Below are 22105 nucleotides of genomic sequence, written 5' to 3' on the forward strand. Positions count from 1 at the left end.
CCTTTTTTTTTCAAGGGGTGGGGGAGCAGCTTCTGAACAAGACTCATTTTTCAGCTGCAAAGAACTGAGTGTTCCACAAGATGACAGGACTCATGTACTCTATATCTCCCAAACCAATGGGAGAAGGACTGCCACTATTCAAACTGCACATTAACCCTGCACCAAACCGGTGAGTGTTGGTTCCAGTGTTGGGTTGACAAGAAGTCAGTCAGGTACAGCAGGGATGTGACCCCCATGTTGTAAATGGTACATTTTCAGAGCTATATGTATTTGTTGCTCATCAATATGGGTGATGGAACAATTTTGAACGTATTTACATACTAGTTCAGACATGGTATGTAACTTGCCCTAGGACCCATAGTCTTAAGGGCCAAGTTGGGATCTGAAAGAATGTCCCCATGGGAGGGAGCAAGATTGAGTTGATAAAGAGATAACAGGAGGGTCTGCACCACCCTCTGTTGGGACCCCTGAGGCCATAGCTTCAACTCCAGTGGGTGGAGGAATCTGGGTTCCTTGTTGAAGGAATGATACATAAGTAGTTGTCTCCTTGGCCCTTATCTGAGCTTGACCAACTGGTTGAGGAGTCTAGGCTTAGAATCCAGTGGAAGTGGCAGGAGTTAGACTTGGGTGAGGTGCCAGGTGGTGGCTGCCTGGTGCTTTGCTTGGGTGAATATTTGATCTGGCAGAAATAGGGAACAGTTATGACACTGGGATGTTGCCACAGCCTCTGGCCTCCCTGTCTCCAGCTGAACTCCACCCCTCAATACTCCACCTACTAAATGGGAGGTCAAGCCCCAGTCTCACAACCACCTAATTCTCTAATAGTAACCCAGCCATTTTTTTGGGGGGGTACTGGCAATTGAACCCCAGAGGTACTTAATAATAGAGCCACTTCCCCAGCCCCTTTTGATATTTTATTAGAGAGAGGGTATTGTTAAATTGAGGAAGCTGGCTTTAATTCTCAATCCTACTTCAACTTCCCAAGCTGCTGGGATTACAGGTGTGAGCCACCACTTAAAGACTCAGCCATTTTTCATGCCCTTGGACTGGCCTCTCATGCTTCCATTCCCTTTGGGGTCCTTTGGTCCCTCCTAGAACCTCTTGGGAATCCTCAGCATTGGTGTATCCAGGGAAAGTTTATGAAGGGAAGCATTCTGTTTTCAATGAGGAGGCCTTGAAAGTTGACACCTTCATCAAGTACTTAGCACTGTCCCAGGATGGTGGATGAATGTAGTAGGCAGAGGAGGAGTGGGAGAGACTGTGACTCTGGGTCATTCAAAAAATCTGATATCTGGGCTGGGGATATAGCTCAGTTGGTAGAGTACTTGCCTCACATCACAAGGCCCTGGGTTCAATCCCCAGTACCACCAAAAAAAAAAAAAAAGATTGATGTTTGGGGCTGGGGATGTGGCTCAAGCGGTAGTGCCGCCGCCTGGCATGCGTGCGGCCTGAGTTTATCCTCAGCACCACATACCAACAAAGATGTTGTGTCCCCGGAAAACTGAAAAATAAATATTAAAAAATTCTCTCTCTCACTCTGAATTTAAAAAAAAATCTGATATCCCTCAAAGAATTAGTGAATTGGGGCACAAAATGTCTGACGCTGCTCTTTACAAATAAATTTTTTTTCTATTGGCGATTATAAGAACCTTACAACATCGAGTACCTCATTTTTAGAGCTTTAGAAGCTTCCTGCTATGGTGGGTAGACGAGAATAAAACTCACTCGGGTCGGGGACAGCGTGAACAAAGATTTTTAGGGAAGAAATACAAATATTTCAACTCCACTAAGGCAGGAGGATCACAGGTTCAAGGCCAGGCTCAGCAACTTAGTGAGGCCCTAAGCAAATTAAGACCCTGTCTCAAAAATTTTTAAAAAGGCTGCAGATGCAGCTCCGTGGTAAATCACCCGAGTTGAATTCCCTAGTACCCCAAAAAACCGAAAAAAAAAATGTTATAACAAGTACATTAAAACAGTTAAATTTATCAACAAAGAAACATTTGGGGTGAAATTTGGGGCACGAGAGCCATTTTGCAGCCACATGACGTCACCGTTAACGGGCATGGCGTCATTCAGGAAGTCATTTGACCGGTGAGAGCACTGAGCAAAAAAAAACTTCCACCCTTAAGGTAGAGTTTAATCTGCGCATGCCTGGCCTAAATGAGAACGGATGCGCATGCTCTGGAGGGCTGAGGGGCGCGCGCAGGTCACGTGCAGTGGTGGTCTGCGCGCGCACCGCCTGCCCCGGAAGCGCTTGGCGCTTGGCGCGGCTGGGCAGTAAGATGGCGGCGGCGTGAGTTGCATGTTGTGTGAGGATTCCGGGGCCGCCGCGTCTCTCGGGCCCCGCCATGGCCGTCACCATCACTCTTAAAACGCTGCAGCAGCAGACCTTCAAGATCCGCATGGAGCCTGACGAGACGGTGCGGGCCGGGCCGGAGCCCAGGGGCGGGAGCGACGGGTGCCGGGGATAGGGTGGGGGCGGGGAGGCCGGGATCCAACGGGAGGGGCGGAGAGGACGGCGCGGGCCGTCCTTGTCCACCCCGGCCCCTGCCTGTCGGACTTCCCGGATCCCCAGCTGGGCCTCGGCCCGGCACTCGGCGGCTCTGTCGCTGCCCCTGAGCCCGTCTGGGGCTAGGCCCCACCGCTCCGGTGTCAGCGCCCTCGCGGGGGGCGGGAACTAGGAGCTCGGGTTCCCAGCCCCGCTGCGCTGTCCGGGACCGGCGCTCCGCGCTGCCAGCTTTGCAGGTGTCTCCTTGGGTCATCGACGAGAGGATCTGCCAATAATGACTAAAAGATGCCGACTGATGATAATGACAATAAATGGTCTCTTAACAGTTTCGGTGGTCCGTGTTTGTTGGCCGTTTACTCTGTTCAAAAACGAGTGTCTGACTGTATTTGGCACTGTTTTGCACCATTACCACGTGAGAGAGTCAGAGACATTGAAGTTGTTCTTGGTGGTGCTGGGATGGAACCCAGGCTATGCTACACCCTCAACACTTGTCCATTTTTCGTAGTAAAAGAAACTATTTTTTTTTTTTCCTAATCAGCTCAAGTATGTTGACTTTTGGAAAGTTACTTAATTTCTCTATGCCTCAGTTTCCTCAAATGTAAAGAGACCCATGGTTTTCACTTCATAAATTCTTTATGAGGCTTAAAAAGTACAATACATGTACATTTACAAATAGTTCTAACAATTTAAAATCCCCTTAGTGAGTATTGACCACTGTTACTGCGGAATGTTCAAAATGTGGAATATTTTATGTCACCTGAAATATGTTTTGCTTACATTAATGTCCTCACTGGGAAAGCAGGAACTTCTGTTGAGTTTTGTTTGAAACAGCCTCAGTGTCTAAAATACTACCTAGCACATAATAGGTATTCAGTAAGTGCTGTTAAATGGATGATTGAGTGAATTCAAATCTTAGCATGTTTGGGTATGAAACCTCTCTGCTGTTAGGGCTTACATCTTCTCCCTCAGCCAGAGCGAAGAGAGAATCTCAGGGTTTGCAATGACTGTTCGCCTCTCCCTTGCAGGTGAAGGTGCTGAAGGAGAAAATAGAAGCTGAGAAGGGCCGTGATGCTTTCCCAGTGGCTGGACAGAAACTCATCTATGCTGGCAAAATCCTGAGTGATGATGTCCCCATCAGGGACTACCGCATTGATGAGAAGAACTTTGTGGTTGTCATGGTGACCAAGGTGGGTAGATTAGCTGGGGAGCTGTTGAAGAGCCTGTGTGCCTAGGAGAGATTAGCCATGAACAGGGTGGGGCAAAGATGGGCTGGGATGTTAAGGCTTTATGCAGCTGCTGACACCTTTTCTTTTCTTGCTACTGCAGGCCAAAGCTGGTCAGGGTACCTCAGCACCCCCAGAGGTCTCACCCACTGCTGTCCCAGAGTCCTCCATACCCTTCCCACCAGCGCCTGCCTCAGGCATGTCCCATCCCCCACCTACCACCAGAGAGGACAAGAGCCCATCGGAGGAGTCAGCCCCCATGACGTCCCCAGAGTCTGTGTCAGGGTAAGACAGGGGCAACAGCCCCGCCTTGGGCCCTGTTCTCAGGCACTTTTCAGCGCCACACACGGAATCCCGTGCCCCTGGGGGGAGGGGGAGCCACCAGAAGACAGGGTCCGATTTCTCTCTCTTGAATTTGCAGCTCTGTTCCCTCTTCAGGTAGCAGCGGGCGAGAGGAAGACGCGGCGTCCACGCTAGGTGGGTGGGTGGTCCCCAGGGCAGAGGCAACTGGGTGCCCCAGCCATCTGCTGGGCCTTGGGAGGGCCTGGGAGATGCTTTTCCCTGTCCTTGGTGACCCAGGTCCTGCTTCTCCTTCCACAGTAACCGGCTCTGAATATGAGACGATGTTGACAGAGATCATGTCCATGGGCTATGAGCGGGAACGGGTCGTGGCTGCCTTGAGAGCCAGCTACAACAACCCCCACCGAGCTGTGGAGTATCTGCTCACGGTGAGGTGCTCCCCCTTCCCCACTTCAAGGGAGGCTACAGGCCTCATCGCCTTTATCAGTAGTCGGGGAACCCAATCCTGCCCCCTCTGGGTATGATTGTACCACAGAAGACTTCCCCCAGGAGGCTGGACATGAGTGATGGGTGGGCTGTTGGAGGGCAGGGCTGAGGCCTCACCTGTTTGGTGCTAGGCTGGGCATGCAGGAGGGAAGCAATGGGTGGTCTGTGCATGAGAACTAAACTGGATCCCTGACAGGGAATTCCGGGGAGCCCTGAGCCAGAACATGGTTCTATCCAGGAGAGCCAGGTGTCTGAGCAGCCAGCCACAGAAGCAGGTGAGTGAACTGGGAAGTATGCATGTGGGGTGTGAGCTATCCACACATTTCCAGCCCTGAGTAGGTATCTCACTACACCCTTTTCTGCTGTCAGCAGGAGAGAACCCTCTGGAGTTCCTGCGGGACCAGCCCCAGTTTCAGAACATGCGGCAGGTGATTCAGCAGAACCCAGCCTTGCTGCCCGCCCTGCTCCAGCAGCTGGGCCAGGAGAACCCTCAACTTTTGCAGGTGTGGCCCCCGGGGGCAGAGGGAGCCATAGCAGGTACCATTTCCCCTTTCCTGGGGGTCCCACAACCCATCGTTTGAAGGAGAAAGCAGAGAGCTAAGCATAGGCCCCACCCCCTTCTCTGGGATCTGTTGAGGTACCTAGTTGCATTTAATTCTCCTGACTACTCTTTGAGGTATGGGTGCATTCACATCACCCTGCACCCTACTAAAGAGGACAGAAGAAGTGTAGAGCAGCTTGTGTGCTTGGGGTCATGCAGCTAGAGGATGCTTGTCCAGGTCCTGGGCCCAGTCTCTGGCCTGGAGGAATATAGCAAGTTCTTTTGGGTCCTTGAGGAAGTATCTACCTCTCCTGACCCAGGACACAGTCTATTGCTTCTCCCCCTACTACTTAGTCCTTTGTGCTGGTTCTTCCTCTCCCCTGTGTTCTTAATCTGTGCTCAGTCCTCCTGTTACCATCCTAGGGTCTTACTGGGTGGTGACCCTTCAGCCTACATAACAAACCCAGATCTCCCTGAATACTACTTTCATCGATTACTGACTTCACATCTCAATGAAAGTACTTTGTAGACTTTAGATATTCAAGAACAGACTTTCTTGTCTGTGCTTGGGTTGCCCAATTCCCTAGCTCTGTGAATTTGCTGGGGATGAGCCCTACTCCTCCATCTAGCCCAGCCCCTGCCTCTATGGCTGCCTCATTTCCTCATCTCCTCCCTGAAACCTTTTGTGTGTGTGTGTGTGTGTGTGTGTGTACTGGGGATTGAACTTGCACTCCACCACTGAGCCACATCCCCAGCCCTATTTTGCATTTTATTTAGAGACAGGGTCTCACTGAGTTGCTTAGTACCTTGCCATTGCTGAGGCTGGCTTTGAACTCGTGATGCTCCTGCCTCAGCCTCCTGGGCTGTTGGGATTACAGGCGTGTGCCACCATGTCTGGCCCACCTGACACCTTGACAGCCTCCTCTGAGGTCTTTGTTTCTTTTTCTTTTTCTTTTTTTTTTTTCAAGGTACTGGAGATTGAATCAGAGGTACTCTACCACTAAGCTATATTCCCATCACCTTTTATTTTTTCATTTTAAGATACGGTTTTGGTATTAAGTTGCAGAGGCTGACTTCAAGCTTGGGATCCCCCTGCCTCAGCCTCCTGATTCACTGGGAATCAGGATCACCACTCCCAGCTTTAAGGCCTCTTACTTCCATATAGTCCTTCTGATCCATTGTTCACTAAAAGCCCTATTCCTGAAAAAGCACTTTTTTCCTAAATGCGGAAATTGTTAGATATATACAAACGTAGAGATGCATCAGAATCTCCAGATTCTTAATACTCAGATGAGATAAATTTAAAATGTACATAGGGGCTGAGCTGTAGCTTAACGGTAGAGCGCTTGCCTGGCATGTTTTAGGTCTTGGGTTGGATTCTCAGCACTGCAAAAAAAAAAAAAAGTTACCCAGATCACATTTTTCCTGTTTAACTGTTACCACTACGACTTCCCATTGCACTGAAATAAAGTGCCTGGCCCCAGCCTTCCTCTGATCTCATGTCTTGCTTCTTCACCCTTCCTTTTCTTCTTCCCCCTTCCCTTTCTTGTCTGCTTGTTCTTGCCATTTGGGTATTATGTTTCTGAGACATGCCCAATTTTCATACCTGAGGATTTTTGTACCTGTTGCTTCTTTTATCTAGAGGGACTCTTATTCCCATGCCACAAACCACAAGCCCCTTCCATCTGGCCCTCAGTCGCTTTTTTTTTTTTTTAAACCACTGAGCTACATCCCCAGCCCTTTTTATTTTGAGACAGGGTCTAAGTTGCCAAGACTGGCCTTGTACTTTATTTGATATTTATTTATTTTTGGTACTGAGGAATGAACCCAGGGAATACTCAACCACTGAGCCACATCCCCAGCCCTTTTTGTATTTTTATTTATTAGAGACAGGGTCTCGCTAAGTTGCTTAGGCCTGGCTAAATTGCTAAGGCTGGCTTTGAACTTGTGATCCTCCTACCTCAGCCTCCTGGGATTATAGGTATGTGCCACTGCACCTGGCACTGGCCTTATACTTTAGTCCTCCTGCCCTAGTCTCCCAAGAGGCTGGGATTAAGGGCTTGTACCACCCTGCCTGGCTCCCTCAATTAGCCCCATGTCTGCAGTTGTCTGGTCTTTTATTTGCTTGCTTATGGTACCTCATCCCACCAGGACAGAGAGGGCTTCTTTCTATTATATTGTGTTTAGAAGAAATAGACAACCTCTGAGTGTTTGCTGAATGAATGGAAAAGCAAAAACTGTGTTGGGGACCTGGGGAGAAGGGACAAGAGACATGGATCACCATCTCTCCTCCGCCCTCTTCTACAGCAAATCAGCAGACACCAGGAGCAGTTCATCCAGATGTTGAATGAACCCCCTGGTGAGCTGGCAGACATCTCAGACGTGGAGGGGGAGGTGGGTGCCATAGGCGAGGAGGCCCCACAGATGAACTATATCCAGGTGACGCCGCAGGAGAAGGAAGCTATAGAGAGGGTAAGAGGCCTGGCTGGGGGGTGACCTCACTGGTGGGCAGCCCCCACACATATACCTGCTCACCCCTGCCCATCTTCCCACAGTTGAAGGCCCTGGGCTTCCCAGAGAGTCTGGTGATCCAGGCCTACTTCGCATGTGAAAAAAACGAGAACTTGGCTGCCAACTTTCTCCTGAGTCAGAACTTTGATGACGAGTGATGCTGGGAGGCCAGGCCGCCCACCGTCCCCACCCCACCCCACCTCCACAAAAGTTTTATAAAAGAAAAAAGTATATATATATTCATGTTTATTTAAGAAGTGGAAAAAAATCAAAAACCTTGCAAAAAAAAACCCAGAAAAACAAAAAACAAAGCCTAGCTTCCCACCCTCCTAAAGTGGCCCTCATTCCCATCTTGGTCTAAGAAGACCCAGGCCAGACAGCTGTCCCCATCCTCCTTTTCTGCCCAGCCTGCTCAAAAGTTGCTGGCAGGACCAGGAGGCGACAGATGGGCCCCTCTTGGCCTCTGTCCCAGCTCCCTGCAGCCAGATGGAGAGGCGGCTGCTTGCTTCCCCATCCCGCGAAGCGCCCCTGAGGACCCTCCCACCCCTCCCTCTTCCAGGATGAGGGGAAGCTGGAGCCCCAAACTTTGATCCTCTATTGGAGTGGCCTAAATCTTTCCATCTGGGGTAAGCCCCGAGAGGCCCAAGGCCCCCTTCCCAGTCTGGCCTTGGCCTCCAGCCTGCAGAAGAGCTAACAGCCCTGGAGGCCAAGGCCACCCCCACCTCAGAACAGAACTGTGTCTCTGATAAAGGTTTTGAAGTGAATAAAGTTTTAAAAACCAGCCCTAACAATGGTCCTTGCCTGCTGGGGCCTCCCAGGCCAGCTTGCCTGGGTCTGGGAGCTAGCTGGGCACAGGAGATGCAGAAATGCCAACAAGGGGAGAGGGGCCTGTGAGCTCCTGCAGATGGGGCCCCAGTGTCTCCTCCCCCTTGAAGCTGTCTCATTCCCAGGCCTTGGGCCCTGGCCCCAGCTCAGCCTTGGAAGGGCTGCTTCTCCCTGCCCCCCACCATCATCATGGCACTCTGTTTTGGCTGCACTTCCCCCCTGGTAATTGGCTAATTACTGGAGATTAATGTTGGTAAACAGAAGCCTTCTTCTCTGCTGCCATCTGCTCCTCCATTATTTGCCCATCACATCTCCCTTTCTTTTCCTCTGAAGCCCCCCGTTAGTGGTCTATCATCCCAGTATGAACAGAGCCAGTTGTGGGAATCCCTAGTCCCAGGTTTCAGGGAAGAAACCAGGGGACCCTGGGAGGCAATTTGAGCCAGGACACAGCCTTTTGAGGTGGATCTGTCAGGCAGCAGGCTTTATTGGGAAGACAGCTCAGGAGCTGGGGGCCCCAGCGGTTACTGTGTCCTGTGCTGCTGCAGCAGAAGCCAATGCAGCAGCTCTCGCCTCCTTCTTCTGTCTTTGTTTTTCTTCCTTGAGGCGCTTGCGCTGCTGCTTCTCTAGGTCCTGTAGCAGCTCCTGGAAGCGGGTGCTTCTTGGGTCCACGTGGTAGCCCAGGCGCTCTTGGGCCTCAGCCTGCAGTCGGGCCCTCCTCTCCTTGTCTGCCTGCACCTTCTCCCAGCGTTCCCGCTGCTGCTGTCGCCAGTTCTCAATCATCTGTGGCATCTTGGCCATGCATTCTGCAATGTGCTGCTCCCTGCAGGGGAAGGAGGGAGGGCAATGAGGGCAGGGACACTGCCAGAGCAGACCCCCACACACACCAGGCCTCTGCCCACCACCTGCCTCTCCCAACTCCACTGTGATGAAAATCATGAGAAGACTATTCGTTGCCATTAACTGTCGGGAAAAGTACTTGACAAGTGAAGAAACAGACATGAAGGTCTGTGTAACTTGTGTGTGAACTTGAGCACAAGGGTGGGCCAAGCTCCAAAAATCCCCAGGGGTTGATGCCAAGTCAGCCCAACATTTCATTGAGCTGTCTACTGAGCCATCCAAGTGCCATTCCCGTAGATAACTTCACTCCTCCATTCCAGACTTCATTGAGTACCTACTGTATGCCAGGTCCAATTCTAGGCACAGGAATGTAGGCAAGAAACATTGGACGTTTCCATCCAGTCCTGTGAATTTGTAGATACCCATGATAGCCCCATTTCAAGAATTAGAAAAGTGAAACTGAAGAATTAACTCCGCAGCCAGGGTTATCTAGGGGGAGGAGCAGAGATACTGGAGACCTAGCTGCACCATTGACTGCCAATGTGATTGGACATTTAACTTTCCCAAGCCTGTTTCCTCATCTCTAAAATGAGTGATGTTCTCCTCTAAGGCTGTTGGAAGGACAAGAAGATTAAACACCAGGAACACACTTGACCAGGCCCCTCCCCCAGGAAGTAGCATCAACCAGATGCACCCAATCGCACTTCCATTCTTCCCTAAAATCTAATCCTTCAGATCCGCTTCCAAATCCTTCTGGGTTCCAGGTCCGGAGTTGAGGTCACAACCTCACTTCCCATTCTTTTCTAGCCACAGTGGGCTCCTGGCTATTCCTTAAAACACGATTCCATTTCAGGACCTTTGCACCAGTTGCTTCTCTACCTGAAATCGCTCCATACTGCCTGATCACCCAGGGCTCTGCTTAAACATCACCTTCTCAGATGCACCCCAGGTTTCCAAAACCGAAGTCGTCCTCCAGAATGCAACCCACCCTGTTTATCTTCCTAACGATCTTTTGTTGCCATCTAAAACTATCTTGTCTGTTTTGTTCCCTGCTATGTCCTTAGCGCCTAGGACAGGTCATTGACATAGTAAGGCTCAGTAAACATCTGCAGATGAGTTTTGCAGTTACGTGAGCATGCGCTTAAGTCCTCGCCCCCTACCGAGCGTGCCCAGTTTACCCACCGAACGGCGGGCCACTGAGGGCAGCCCCGAGCCTTCCTGCACACACGCACCTGGCCTGACGCTTCTGCTCCTCAGCCAATTGCTTCACCCGCAGCGACTCCTGCATGGTTGCCAGGCTTGGGTACCATTCTTGCTCCTCGGCCTCCAGCTCGCGCAGCTGTTCTGGAGACGGCCACAGTGAACCGGGGGCTACTCCAGAGGCAGCGCCGTGTCGTGCGAATTGTTTGGCTGCGTAGCGCGGCCCCAGCTGCCAGCGCGGGGTCAGCGGGTCCTCTGGGTCTGGCCACCAGGGACCTGAAGAGCGGCGTGGGGGCGGCGGCGCCCGGTAGCTACGGGAGCCCGGGCCCAGGGTGACCGATAACCCAAACAGGGTGCGCGTCTGCCGCCAGGGCGCCGCCATCTTGCTTGTGTGGGGTCCTCGCGAACAGCCGGGCTGACCACGGCACTGCCTGAGCGCGAGGTGTGTTGGAGCCCGGGCAGGGCCAGAGGGCGTCCCGTGTGTGTGTGTGTGTGTGTGTGTGTGTGTGTGTGTGTGTGTGTGTGTGTGTGTGTGTGTGTGTGTGTGTGTGTGTGTGTGTGTGTGTGTGTGTGTGTGTGTGTGTGTGTGTGTGTGTGTGTGTGTGTGTGTGTGTGTGTGTGTGTGGTCTTACATATTTAAAATAGCATTTAATTTTTTATTTTAAAATCTATTTTCAATTTTTTTTTTCTGGGAAGGTATGCAGGATCTTGTACAAGCTAGGCAAGCGCTCTTATCACCGAGCTACACCCTCCAGCCCTAATTTTTACTTAAATTTTACCAGTATTTTAAAAAATTGGTACATTACAGTTGTACATAATGGTGGGATTCATTGTTACGTATTCTCACTTGCGCACAATACCTAATTTTTATTTTATTTTTAATTTTTTTAAAAAAAATATTTATTTAGTTGTAGATGAACATACAGTATCTTTATTTATTTTTATGTGGTGCTGAGGATCAAACCCGTGCCTCACACACGCAAGGCAAGAGCTTTACCACTGAGCTACAACCCCAGCCCCTAACTTTTATTTTAAACAATCATTTATGGGCTGGGGTTGTGGCTCGCCTAGCATGGGCGAGGCCCTGGATTCGATCCTCAGCACCACATAAAAATAAATAAGTAAAATAAAGGTATTGTGTCCAACTACACTAAAAAGTGTATTTAAAAAAAAATCCCACAATCATATATATACTTACTTGAAACATGAATATTTCAATATTAAAGCTGGGCATGATAATGCATGCCTGTAATCCCAGGGGCTCCGGAGGCTTGAGACAGGAGGATCAAAGCCAGCCTCAGCAAGGGTGAGGCACTTAGCAAGACCCTGTCTCTCAATAAAATACAAAATAGGACTGGCGTTGAGTGTCCCTGAGTTCAATCCCCAGTCCCCCTACAAAAAAATAAAAATAAATTTAAAAAATTCAAGGACCTAACTACATTTTGCCTTATACTTTATTTATTTTTTTTAAAGAGAGAGAGAGAGAATTTTAATACTTATTTTTTAGTTCTCGGCGGACACATCTTTGTTTGTATGTGGTGCTGGGGATGGAACCGGGACTGCATGCATGCCAGGCGAGCGCGCTACGCTTGAGCCACATCCCCAGCCCTGCTTTATACTTTAAATTGAATATTTAGATTCTATTTTATGTTAGAGTAGAACATTTAAATGTTGAACACTTCCTTAAATGCTGTTGATGGCATTAAGTATTTATTCCTGCTCCATTTTACTTTTTAAAATTTGATTTTTTTTGGGGGGGGGGGCTGGGGATGTGGCTCAGGCGGTAGCGTGCTCGCCTGGAGTGCGTGCCGCCCGGGTTCTGTCCCCAGCACCACATACCAACAAAGATGTTGTGTCCGCGCAGAACTAAAAAATAAATATTAAAAATTCTCTCTCTCTCTCTCTCTCTCTCTCTCTCTCTCTCTCTCTCTCTCTCTCTCTTAAAATTTTTTTTAATTATTTTTTTATTATTTTTTTTTGATACCAGGGATTGAAACCAAGGGCACTTAACCACTGAGCCACATCCCAGCCCTTTTTTGTATTTTAATTAGAAACAGGGTCTCAATGAGTTGCTTAGTGCCTTACCATTACTGAGGCTGGCTGTGAACTCATGATCCTCCTTCCTCAGCTTCCCAAACTGCTGGTATTACAGGCGTGCATTCGGCACCTAGCATGTGCAAATATATTTTTGTTTGCAAAGGAATCTCACTGTGTTGTTTAGGATGGTTTGAAACTCTTGAACTCAATGCATTCTCCCTACCTTGGCATTTCCTGTAACTGGGGCTATTATAGACAGGTCACCATGCCTGATTTATTTTTTATTTTATTAGAATTATTTAATTGTTTATTTTTTGTTTTCTGATGCTGGAAATTGAACCCAGGTCCTCATATGTGCTAAGCACGTACTATACCACTGAGCTACATCCCCAGTGTAATCCAACGTTTATGGTGAAAAATGTTTAAAATGTTTGATTAAGATGTCGAAAGCAAATACTATCTTTAAAAATATTTTTTTTTTCAGCATTAAAAAGGAATGAAGTCAGATGCAGTGGCACTCCTTTAAAACCCCAGCTACTCCCAAAGCTGAGGCAGGAGGATCACAAGTTCAAGGCCAGTCTGGACAACTTAGTGAGACCCTGTCTCAAAATTTAAAAAAAGGGGGGGGGGCTAAGGGTGTGGCCTAGCAGTACAGCACTTGTCTAGCATGTTCAAGTTCCATGGATGAACATTATGCTAATGAAACAGGCTAGTCACAAAAGGATAAACATTGTGTGATTCCACCCCTCTGAGGTTACTAGAGTAGCTGAGTTCATGGGGACAGAAGGTAGATCAAGGTCCTCAGGACCTGAGAAGGTGGCTGGGGAAATTATTGCTTAATGAGTGCAGAATTTTTGTTTGGTGTGATGATTGCACACCAATTGAATGTATGTAATGCCACCGAATTGTACTCAAGAGCCGGGTGAAGTGGCACACATACATACACTCAAAGGATCAAAAGTTCAAGACTAGCCTGGGCAACCTAGCAAGACCCTCTCTGAAAATGAGAAGGTCTGGGATTGTAGCTCAGTGATAGAGTGCTTGCCTACCTTGTGCAAGATCAGGGGCTCCATCCCCTGAGGAACCCAGCCTAATTCCATTTTAAGATTGGGAGCCATCTCATCGTGACAAAGTTATGAAAAGTTAATTTCTATTTTACTGTAATTACTGAGATTTCTAAACTTGTTTGAAATTCCTGCCTGTGCCTTGAATTCACCCATGCCCAGGTCTCCTTGGCCAGATAACAACTCTCTCTAAACTCTTAGTGGCTCCTCATAAATTCTCACTCCCCTGTCCAGATAACAACCCTCTCTGAAACCTCAGCAGCGCCTCATAAATTCTGATGTTGGGATCTGAATTTACTCCATACCTTGAAATAGCATGCCATGTAGATCATTTACCTGCTGCCTGCCTTTGTATTATGCTTGTCAAAATCTTGTTAGCTGTAAGTTCTCAAGACGCCCCCCTTTGCAACTTTTTGTGCTATAAAACCTTTTTTCTGGAGAGCTGGAGGCTGTTCTCTGGCCCCAGTTTCAGGTGAGACAGTCGCTGGCCAGCTTTTGTGTACACAATACAAGCTAGCTTTAATTTGATCTAAAATTGGAGTCAGTGTTCCTTTCTTGTGTCATAGTTCAACACCACAGTGTCTTTTTTAATTTTTTTTTTTTTTGGTACTAGGGATTGAACTCAGGGTTGCTTAACCACTGAGCCCAGCCCTTTTTTTTATATTTTAAATTTTTATCTAGACACAGGTTTTCAAAATTTTTTTTCCATTTTGTAAAATCATATAAATGGTCCCAATTTTCATTTACAGTTGAAAAATCCTGGTGTTTATGGGTGTGCACACCTTCAGGAGTAACCAGTGAAGAAAAGCAAGGCAGCGGTTGTTCTGACTTCAGGGTGGGAGCACCTCTGGCAGGATGAGAGACATCTATGACAACGGCTTTGTTTGGTAACATGTCTCTTAGCTGATCATTCCAGTCTGTTTGCTTTTCTGTATCTGGGCGACATTCACCGTTATTTCCTGACTTGGGTTATAGTGATTCCTGAATAATAATCATTAAGTTGTCCATCACTTGATATACGTGTGTTGTACACTTTTCTGTAGACTCATATCTCACAATTTAAAAAATAAAAACACAGCTGCTGGGTGTAGCTCAGTGAGGGGCACATCCTGATGGCCAGTCTGGACAACTTAGTGAGACCTTGTCTCAAAACAAAATAAATTAATAGATAGATAGATAAGATTAAGATTGATAAAATTAAGATAGATAAAATTAAAATGACAATAAGTGTCAATCCCACTGTCTCCCATCCCCTAATTCCCTGAACCCCTTGACTCCAAGTTAAATACGTAAATGTTTATTTAAAATAGAAGAAGGAATGGTGGCACATGCTTGTAATCCCAGAGACCAGGAAGGCTGAGGTGGGAGGATCTCAACTTCAAGGCCAGCCTGGAAAAACATACCAAGATCTTATCTCAAAATAACAACAACAACCAAAAAAAAAAAAAGTGGGGGAGGGGGGCTGGGATGGATGTTGCTGGGTGGTAGAGCCCTTGCCCAGCCACTGGGCTAGATAAAAATAAATAAATAAAATAGGAGAAGGAAAGAGAAGTCAGTGTCTAACAGGGAGAGGTTCGGTTCAGCAAGATGGAGGTGGTAACAGCCGCCCAACAGTGTGCTCCCGGCCACGAAGCTGCACATGGAAAACGGACTAAAATGGTAAATGCCTGTTTTTTGCCACGATTCCAAACAAAACAAGAACAAGGGCTGGGGATGCAGTTCATTGGTTGGGCCCTTACCTAATATGAGCGATTCCCTGGGCTCCACCCCCAGCAGAAGGAAAAAGAAAAACCAAAGTGCACTCTCCACGGTCACCTGATTGCACGGTGCAGCTCTAAGGGTGTCCTGGAGAGTGGCTTCATAACGTCCTAATTGAGGGTGTTAAGGAATCACTTGACAAGGACAGGAGAGTAGCCATTTATATCATTGCCCAGGCTGGGGTTGTGGCTCAGTGGTAGAACACTTGCCTAGCATGCTTAAGGCACTGGGTTCGATCCCCAGCACCACATGAAAATACTAAAAACAAAAATAAAATATATCATTGCCCAGATTTAACAGAGTAACACTTGGTTCTTTTTTTCCTCCCTTTCGCACTGCTGGGGATGGAACCTAGGACCTCTGCATGCTAGGCAAGTGGCTACCACTGAGCTATCTGCCACTCTCCCCTCTGTATGCAGGAATCTATCTTTTGGTGCCAGGGATTGAACCCAGGGGTGCTTAACCACGGAGCCACATCCCCAGCCCTTTTTACTTTTTATTTTGAGACAGGGTCTTGCTAAGTTGCTTAGAGCCTAGCTAAGTTGATGAGGGTGGCCTTGAACTTGTGATCCTCCTGCCTCAGCCTCCTGAGCCACTGGGATTTCAGGCCTGCTCCATAGGTGCCCGGCTGCATATGTATTTTTTTTTAAGCTGTCAATAGACCTTTATTTTAGTTATTTATATGTGGTGCTGAGAATCGAACCCAGTGCCTTACACCCCCAGGCTTGCATATATATTTTTATTTATTTATTTTTTTTTTAAGAGAAAGAAGAGAATTTTTAACTTTTATTTTTTAGTTTTCGGCAGGCATAACATCTTTGTATGTGGTGCTGAGGATCGAACCCGGGCCGCACGCATGCCAGGCGAGTGCGCTACCACTTGAGCCACGTCCCCAGCCCCTTGCATATATATTTTTAAAAAGGAAATTCTTTTGAATGAAACTTGACTGATACTATTAAAGCCTCCTTCAATGCCACCTCTTTCCCTCCTTGCCCTTGGCAACAGTAAGTTTCTTTGAAATTAGTTTATTCTTCCAAGACCAGCCTTGCCTGCTCTGGATGTAGCTCTTTGGTAATAGTATACAATGTATATTTATTTTTAACAATTTACATAAAGGGTATCCAATGTGTCTGGTTTGCAACTTATCTTCCTTACTTAACCTCCTGCTTTCCATGTGTCCATAGAGATCCCCATATCTCCAAGGTACCCACTTTGAGGGTCACTGAACACCTTACTGATTCAGGAAATCAATGAGATGATGGTCTTCAACCACGTGAGTTTTATCTCTTTATCTAGTTCTAGATTTACAACTATAGAAAGAATGATTTGTAGAAAAAAAAATTTTTTTTGTACCAGCGATTGAGCCCAGGGGTTCTTAACCACCAAGCCACATCCCCAGCTTTTTAAAAAATATTTTATTAGAGACAAGACAGGGTCTCACTGAGTTGCTTAGTGCCTCGCTAAGTTGCTGAGGCTGGCTTTGAACTCGAAATCCTCCTGCCTCAGCCTCCTGAGCTGCTAGGATTACAGACATGTGCCACCATGCCCGGTGTGGAAAACTTTTTTAATTTAAAAGGTGTGTTATTGGGCTGGAGTTGTAATTCAGCGCTGGAGCACTTGCTTCATACGGATGAGGCACTGGGTTCAATCCCCAGCACCACATATAAATAAGCAAATAAAATAAAGGTCATCAACAACTAAAAAATATATTTAAAAATAAAAAAGTTCTGTATTTAAAAAAATTTTTTTGTAGTTGTAGATGGACAGCATGACTTTATTTAATTATTTATTTTATGTGGTGCTGAGGCTCAAACCCAGTGCCTCACACATGCTCGTCAAACGCTCTGCCACTGAGCTACAGCCTCAGCCCAAAAGTTGTGTCTTTTTAAAAAAATTTGTGGGAAAATACACATAAAATTAACTGTTTTACACACACACACCCCATGCTGGGGATTGAAGCCAGGGCATTGTACCACTGAGCTATGTCCCCAGCCCTTTTAATTTCTTTCTTTCTTTCTTTCTTTTCTTTTTTTTTTGGGGGGGGGAGGGGCACCAAAGATTGAACCCAGGGGCACTTAATGACTGAGCCACATCCCCAGCCCTATTTTGTATTTTATTTAGAAACAGGGTCTCACTGAGTCGCTTAGTGCCTCGCCATTGCTGAGGCTGGCTTTCAACTTGAAATCCTCCTGTCTCAGCCTCTCAGCTGCTGGGATTCCAGGTGTGCACTACTGCACCTGGGCTTAATTTTTTTTTATTTTGAGACAGGGTCTTGCTGAATTCCCCAGGCTGGCCTCAAACTTGTGATCCTCCTGCCTCCACTTCCCAAGTGGCTGAGATTACAGGCCTGGAATGGAAGAATAGCAATTTGACACCTGGTGGCCAGAATATCAGGAGTCATCTTCATTCATTTATGTCTCAAGGCTGATGCTGGCTGAGGCCTCAGCTGGGCTATTGGCTGGCACATCTGCATAGTAGTCTCTCTGAATGGGCCAGCTGGGACTTCCTCGCTGCTTGGAGGTTGAGTCTCAAGCAAATCAGACTGAAGTGCATGGCGTTTTTATGACTGAGTGTCAGAAATCACACAGAATCCCTTCCGTCGCAGTCTGTGGGTCAAACCAGTCACAAAGGTTGCCTAAGCTGGGCGCAGTGGCACTCACCTGGAATCCAGGCAACTCAGGAGGCTGAGGCAGGAGGATTGCAAGTTTGAGACCAGGCTGAGCATCTTAAGGAGACCCTGCCTCAAAACAGAATTTGAAAAGACTGAGGATGTAGCTCCGGTGGTAGAGTGGCTCTGGGTTAACCCCCAGGACCTCACAAACACAAGAACAGCACAGACTTGAGCTCGAGGGTGGCCCAGTGCTGTCGTTTACATCTGGAATTTCCCTCAAAGGCGCATTTATTGACAGCTTGGTCCCCAGCCCAGGGCACTACTGGGAAGGAGAGGTGCACCCATTAAGAGGGGTCGCCTTGGGTCACTGTGCGGTGCCCTCAGGGATGTGGGAGCCTAGTCTCTTCCTGTCTTCCCTTCTTAGTAGCCCCGAGGAGAGCAGCCTGGCTGCCCACCTGCTCCCACCGTGGGAGGCCAACTGACAGGGACTGGCGCCCCCGGCCACCAACATAGACCTTTCCTTTTATAAGCCGATCACCTCAGGTCTTTATTAATTACTAACGGAGGCTGACACACATCCAGACGTAAGGGCAGGCCACAGAGCCCTGTCGTGGCCCGACACGTTGTTGAGGCCTGTTTGGGAAACACCGTCCTTGCCTGGTCCTTGGGTGGGATTCGTTTTCTCCCCCGAGATCCTCCTGTGGAAATACTTTGTTAAAAGCTCTGCTTTGTATTGTTCATGGCACAAATAAACTACAGTTATTCCGTTGGGCTGTTTGGATATTTGTTTTTAATTTTTCCTGATTGCAGGGGCAGTGCTACAGTGGGCCTTCCTGTGTCCCTTCCTGTGTCCTGTGTCCCCAGGGGGAAGTTTCCCTGAGGTGCATGTTCAAAACATCCAAGTCTTTCCCCTGGGTTTGCTAGGGGGGACAGATGGCCAGTGTGTCTAAGGGCCAGTGAAGGAAGGGAGTGAGGGAGGAGATGCAGCAGTGAGTGATGGGCAGGGGCAGCCACGCAGGCCTCGGGGTCATAGTAAGGGACTTGGGTTTTTTTTTGTATGTGGAGGTCAGTACTGGGGGTTGAAGTCAGAGGAACTCACCAAAGAGCCACATCTCAGCCCTTTTTTTGTGTTTTATTTAAAGACAGGTCTGAGTTGCTTAGCACTTTGCTTTTGCTGAGGCTGTTTTGAACTTGAGATCCTCCTGTCTTAGCCTCCCCAGTTGCTGGGATTACAGATGTGTGCCACCGTGACCAGCAGGCCTTGGGTTTTATTCAAAGGACAACAGGGAGCCCTGGAAGGTCTTGGAGCTGAGGAATGATGGGTCTGATTTCTGATTCTCCTCTGGTTGCTGAGCAGAAAAGACAGTGAGTTAACATGTAAAAGCAGGAAGACTTATTAGGAGGTAGAGGAGCACATGGCCTCTGACCAGCCCTGCCTCAGGGCCTTTGCACTCCTTACCTTTACTATGACCCTGCCTAGAACATTTCTCCTCAAGGTGTGTACATGAAGGGCATCTTCTTCTTCTTCTTTTTTTTTTTTTTTTTTGAGGTGGGTACTAGGGATTGAACTCAGGGGCATTTGACCACTGAGCCACATCCCAGCCCTATTTTGTATTTTATTTAGGGACAGGGTCTCACTGAGTTGCTTAGCATCTCACTTTAGCTGAGGCTGGCTTTGAACTCGAGATCCTCCTGCCACAGCCTCCCGAGCTGCTGGGATGACAGGCACCACCGTGCCCAGTGGTGGGCTCTTTCTCATTATTCACATTTGACTCAAAGTCACTTCTCCTCCTTTGACCTTTGAAGATATAGGAAATGAAGTAGAGCAGCACCCCTGGCTCCAAACAGGCTCTGGCCATTGTGGGCAGAACACAGAAGGAAAGAGCTGGTGATGTCATTCAGTGGTATAGCACTTGCCTAGTGTGCGAGAGGCAGCAGGTTTGATCCCCAACACCACACACACAAATCGACCACAGCTTTCTAATACATTCACAGTGCCACACAGCCACCAGGGCTACAACTTCCAACAGTTTTTCATCACCCCAAAGGAAACTCAGCACCCCTGAAACAGTCATTCTCCCCCCTAATCCTGGAAAACACATTTCCTTTCCATTTGCCCTCTCTGGACATTTGTATAAACAGAACCATCTACTATGTGACCTAGCATGTCACATCCTTTCATGTGGCATGTGGTCCAGCCTCACCCCGTGTTGTGATGTGAACCAGTACTTGTGGATTTGAGGTTGAATTGTGCTCCCATTGACATGTTACAGCACTAAGCCTCCGGATCTCAGAAATAGGGCCTTTAAAGATGTACTTAAATTAGAATGAAATCATGGAAGTGGACCAGAATCCAACAGAGCTGGTGTCCACCTAGGAAGAGGGAACTTGGACATAGACACACAGGGAGAAGGTGGCCATCTACTAGCTAAGAAAAGAAGTCCTGAGAAGAAACCAACCCTGCCAACACTAGATCTTAGACTCCAGCCTCCAGAATGGAGAGAAAATTACTGTCTGTCGTCAGGGAGTAAAGAAGGTGGGGAAAGGGAAGGTCCTGGGGAACCTTGCTGACAGATGAGGCAGTTCTGGGAATTGAACCCAGGGCCGCACGTGTGCAGTCCTCTACTGCTGAGCTACACCCTCAGCCCCTAAAATAAATTTCAGAGTCTAAAGTGAACCTTCCTCGTCCCATGTCCCTCCTCAGCAGGAAGACCCTGCTATTCTTTTCAATAAGCAATCTAAGTAAACAGCAGCCACACATTTTAATTCCCTTTTTTTCTCCTCTAAAATGTCAGCATAATGGACACCCTGCTAGGAACTTAGTTTTACTTAATTTTGGTGTGTGTACTTCCATGCAGAAACTTAGAGCTTCTTCAGTTTTCTGCAGTCATTCTTTGGTACCTGTGGGGACTTGGTTCCAGGACTCCTGTGAGTACAAAAACCTGGGGACACTCAAGTCTTGTGTATAAAATGCACAGAACCGATGCACACCCTCGAAGAGGCTTCTGTCATCTCCAGGTGACTTATGGTGCCTAATGCCATGTATGCGCTATGCCAATAGTTGTCCCAGCTTGTTTAGGGGATGATGACAAGAAATGAAATCCAGACATATCTAGTAGAGTGCACCCTCCGGGGTTGGCTGAATCCTTGGATGCAGAACCTGTCGCCGTGGAAGTTGCTGTCTACAGCTGCATAGTATCGTGGGATCATACCTGAGGAATTGGGAAAGCAGGCACGAGCTGGGGTGGCTGAGGGGGTGAGAAGGGGGGGTGTGGGAAGTCGATGGTGGAAAGACGAGCCCCCATTATACAGGGCCTGATGGGCCTGGGGGAGGACTTTGACTTGAGTCAGGAGGAGATGGGAGCCATGGGAGGTTCTGAACCCAGGAAGGTGGAGACCCCACTCAGGTGCTCACTGGCGCCCTCTTTCCGTTGTGAGGGGAATAGACTGGGAGGGGTGATGGCGGGAACTGGGACACAGGTGGTGAATGTGCCCATCCAGGTGGGAGGTGATGGGAGCCGCATCCAGGTGAGGGGCCGAGGTGGGAGTGAGAAGCGGGAGGATGCTGGCTAGTTTCTGATACGGACCGTCGTGCTGTGGTGTCAGCCTGGGTTGGGGTGGCACAGGGAGTCCCAAATGTGAAATCAGCCTCTGCCAGGACCGACCCGCAGCTGACTGGATCTACAGGACATGGAAGGACGGATTCGGGGAGAGGAGGGAGGTTGGATCCAGCCGGGCTGAGTGGGGGCCGCCCGCCCTCCGGCAGGTGGTTCACCCAGGAGGCAGGTGTCCTCCGCGCAGCAGCCGCGCAGTCCCGTAAACCGCCGCCAGAGGGCGAGCGCGCCCCATCGCGGTCGCAGCTCCCGGGGTGGGGACTCGGGAACCGCCAGCTCCGCGGCTTCCCACGGCCCGGACGCCTGGAGCTCCGCACCTTGGTGCAAGATGCGCGCCGCCCAGGTGCTAAGACCCGGCCGGGACCTGCAGGCGCCTCGGGATGCCCAAAGCCCGGGACGTGGCTCCCCTCCCGTTCTGTGTTTCCAGCAGGTCAACCTCCACCCCCTACCGAGCTGTTCCCAAGCCTCTGGCAGCATCTCGGGCCTTTGCAAAAGTGTCACCTCTTTGGGGAGGACTTCCCTGACCACCCTGGGACAGACGCCCCCGCCTTGAACTCTCTAAAGCACATTTTGTTTTAATGTCTTTATC

General features: G+C 48.6%; 2 protein-coding genes across 4 annotated transcripts; one reads left to right on the top strand and one right to left on the bottom strand.

Annotated features, from left to right (window-relative positions):
- Positions 1 to 2237: 2237 nt before the first annotated feature.
- Rad23a (RAD23 nucleotide excision repair protein A) lies at positions 2238 to 8351 on the top strand. 3 transcript variants are annotated; one of them, XM_013363336.4, is made up of 9 exons: positions 2238 to 2420; positions 3535 to 3696; positions 3836 to 4017; positions 4154 to 4209; positions 4333 to 4460; positions 4715 to 4793; positions 4888 to 5021; positions 7367 to 7466; positions 7615 to 7694. In XM_013363336.4, exons 1-9 carry the CDS (start codon positions 2349 to 2351, stop codon positions 7668 to 7670), a joined length of 969 nt encoding a protein of 322 aa, XP_013218790.2. In that variant the 5' UTR covers positions 2238 to 2348; the 3' UTR covers positions 7671 to 7694. The 3 variants fall into 3 exon arrangements, with proteins under 3 accessions (XP_013218790.2, XP_005336275.2, XP_005336276.2); XM_005336218.5 differs by having other exon boundaries at positions 2241 to 2420; positions 7367 to 7531; positions 7615 to 8351; XM_005336219.3 differs by having other exon boundaries at positions 2241 to 2420; positions 4891 to 5021; positions 7367 to 7531; positions 7615 to 8351.
- A 496-nt stretch (positions 8352 to 8847) lies between these two features.
- Positions 8848 to 10928, bottom strand: Gadd45gip1 (GADD45G interacting protein 1). The gene is made up of 2 exons (XM_005336217.5): positions 10465 to 10928; positions 8848 to 9215 (listed from the first exon to the last, which is right to left on the bottom strand). The coding sequence occupies exons 1-2, from the start codon at positions 10812 to 10814 to the stop codon at positions 8894 to 8896; spliced, it is 672 nt and encodes a 223-aa protein (XP_005336274.2). The 5' UTR covers positions 10815 to 10928; the 3' UTR covers positions 8848 to 8893.
- Between the last annotated feature and the right edge of the window lie 11177 nt (positions 10929 to 22105).

The sequence above is a fragment of the Ictidomys tridecemlineatus genome, chromosome 2, assembly GCF_052094955.1.
Source record: "Ictidomys tridecemlineatus isolate mIctTri1 chromosome 2, mIctTri1.hap1, whole genome shotgun sequence".
Classification (NCBI taxonomy): domain Eukaryota; kingdom Metazoa; phylum Chordata; class Mammalia; order Rodentia; family Sciuridae; genus Ictidomys; species Ictidomys tridecemlineatus.

Bases quoted from the DNA above. Each gene is read 5' to 3' on its own strand.
- Rad23a (XM_005336218.5), top strand. From the start codon at position 2,349: ATGGCCGTCACCATCACTCTTAAAACGCTGCAGCAGCAGACCTTCAAG. The intron at 3,697-3,835 runs GTGGGTAGATTA...TTGCTACTGCAG, and splicing joins TGGTTGTCATGGTGACCAAG to GCCAAAGCTGGTCAGGGTAC. The intron at 4,461-4,714 runs GTGAGGTGCTCC...GATCCCTGACAG, and splicing joins CTGTGGAGTATCTGCTCACG to GGAATTCCGGGGAGCCCTGA.
- Gadd45gip1 (XM_005336217.5), bottom strand. From the start codon at position 10,814: ATGGCGGCGCCCTGGCGGCAGACGCGCACCCTGTTTGGGTTATCGGTC. The intron at 9,216-10,464 runs GTGCGTGTGTGC...CTTCCCCTGCAG, and splicing joins GAGCAGAAGCGTCAGGCCAG to GGAGCAGCACATTGCAGAAT.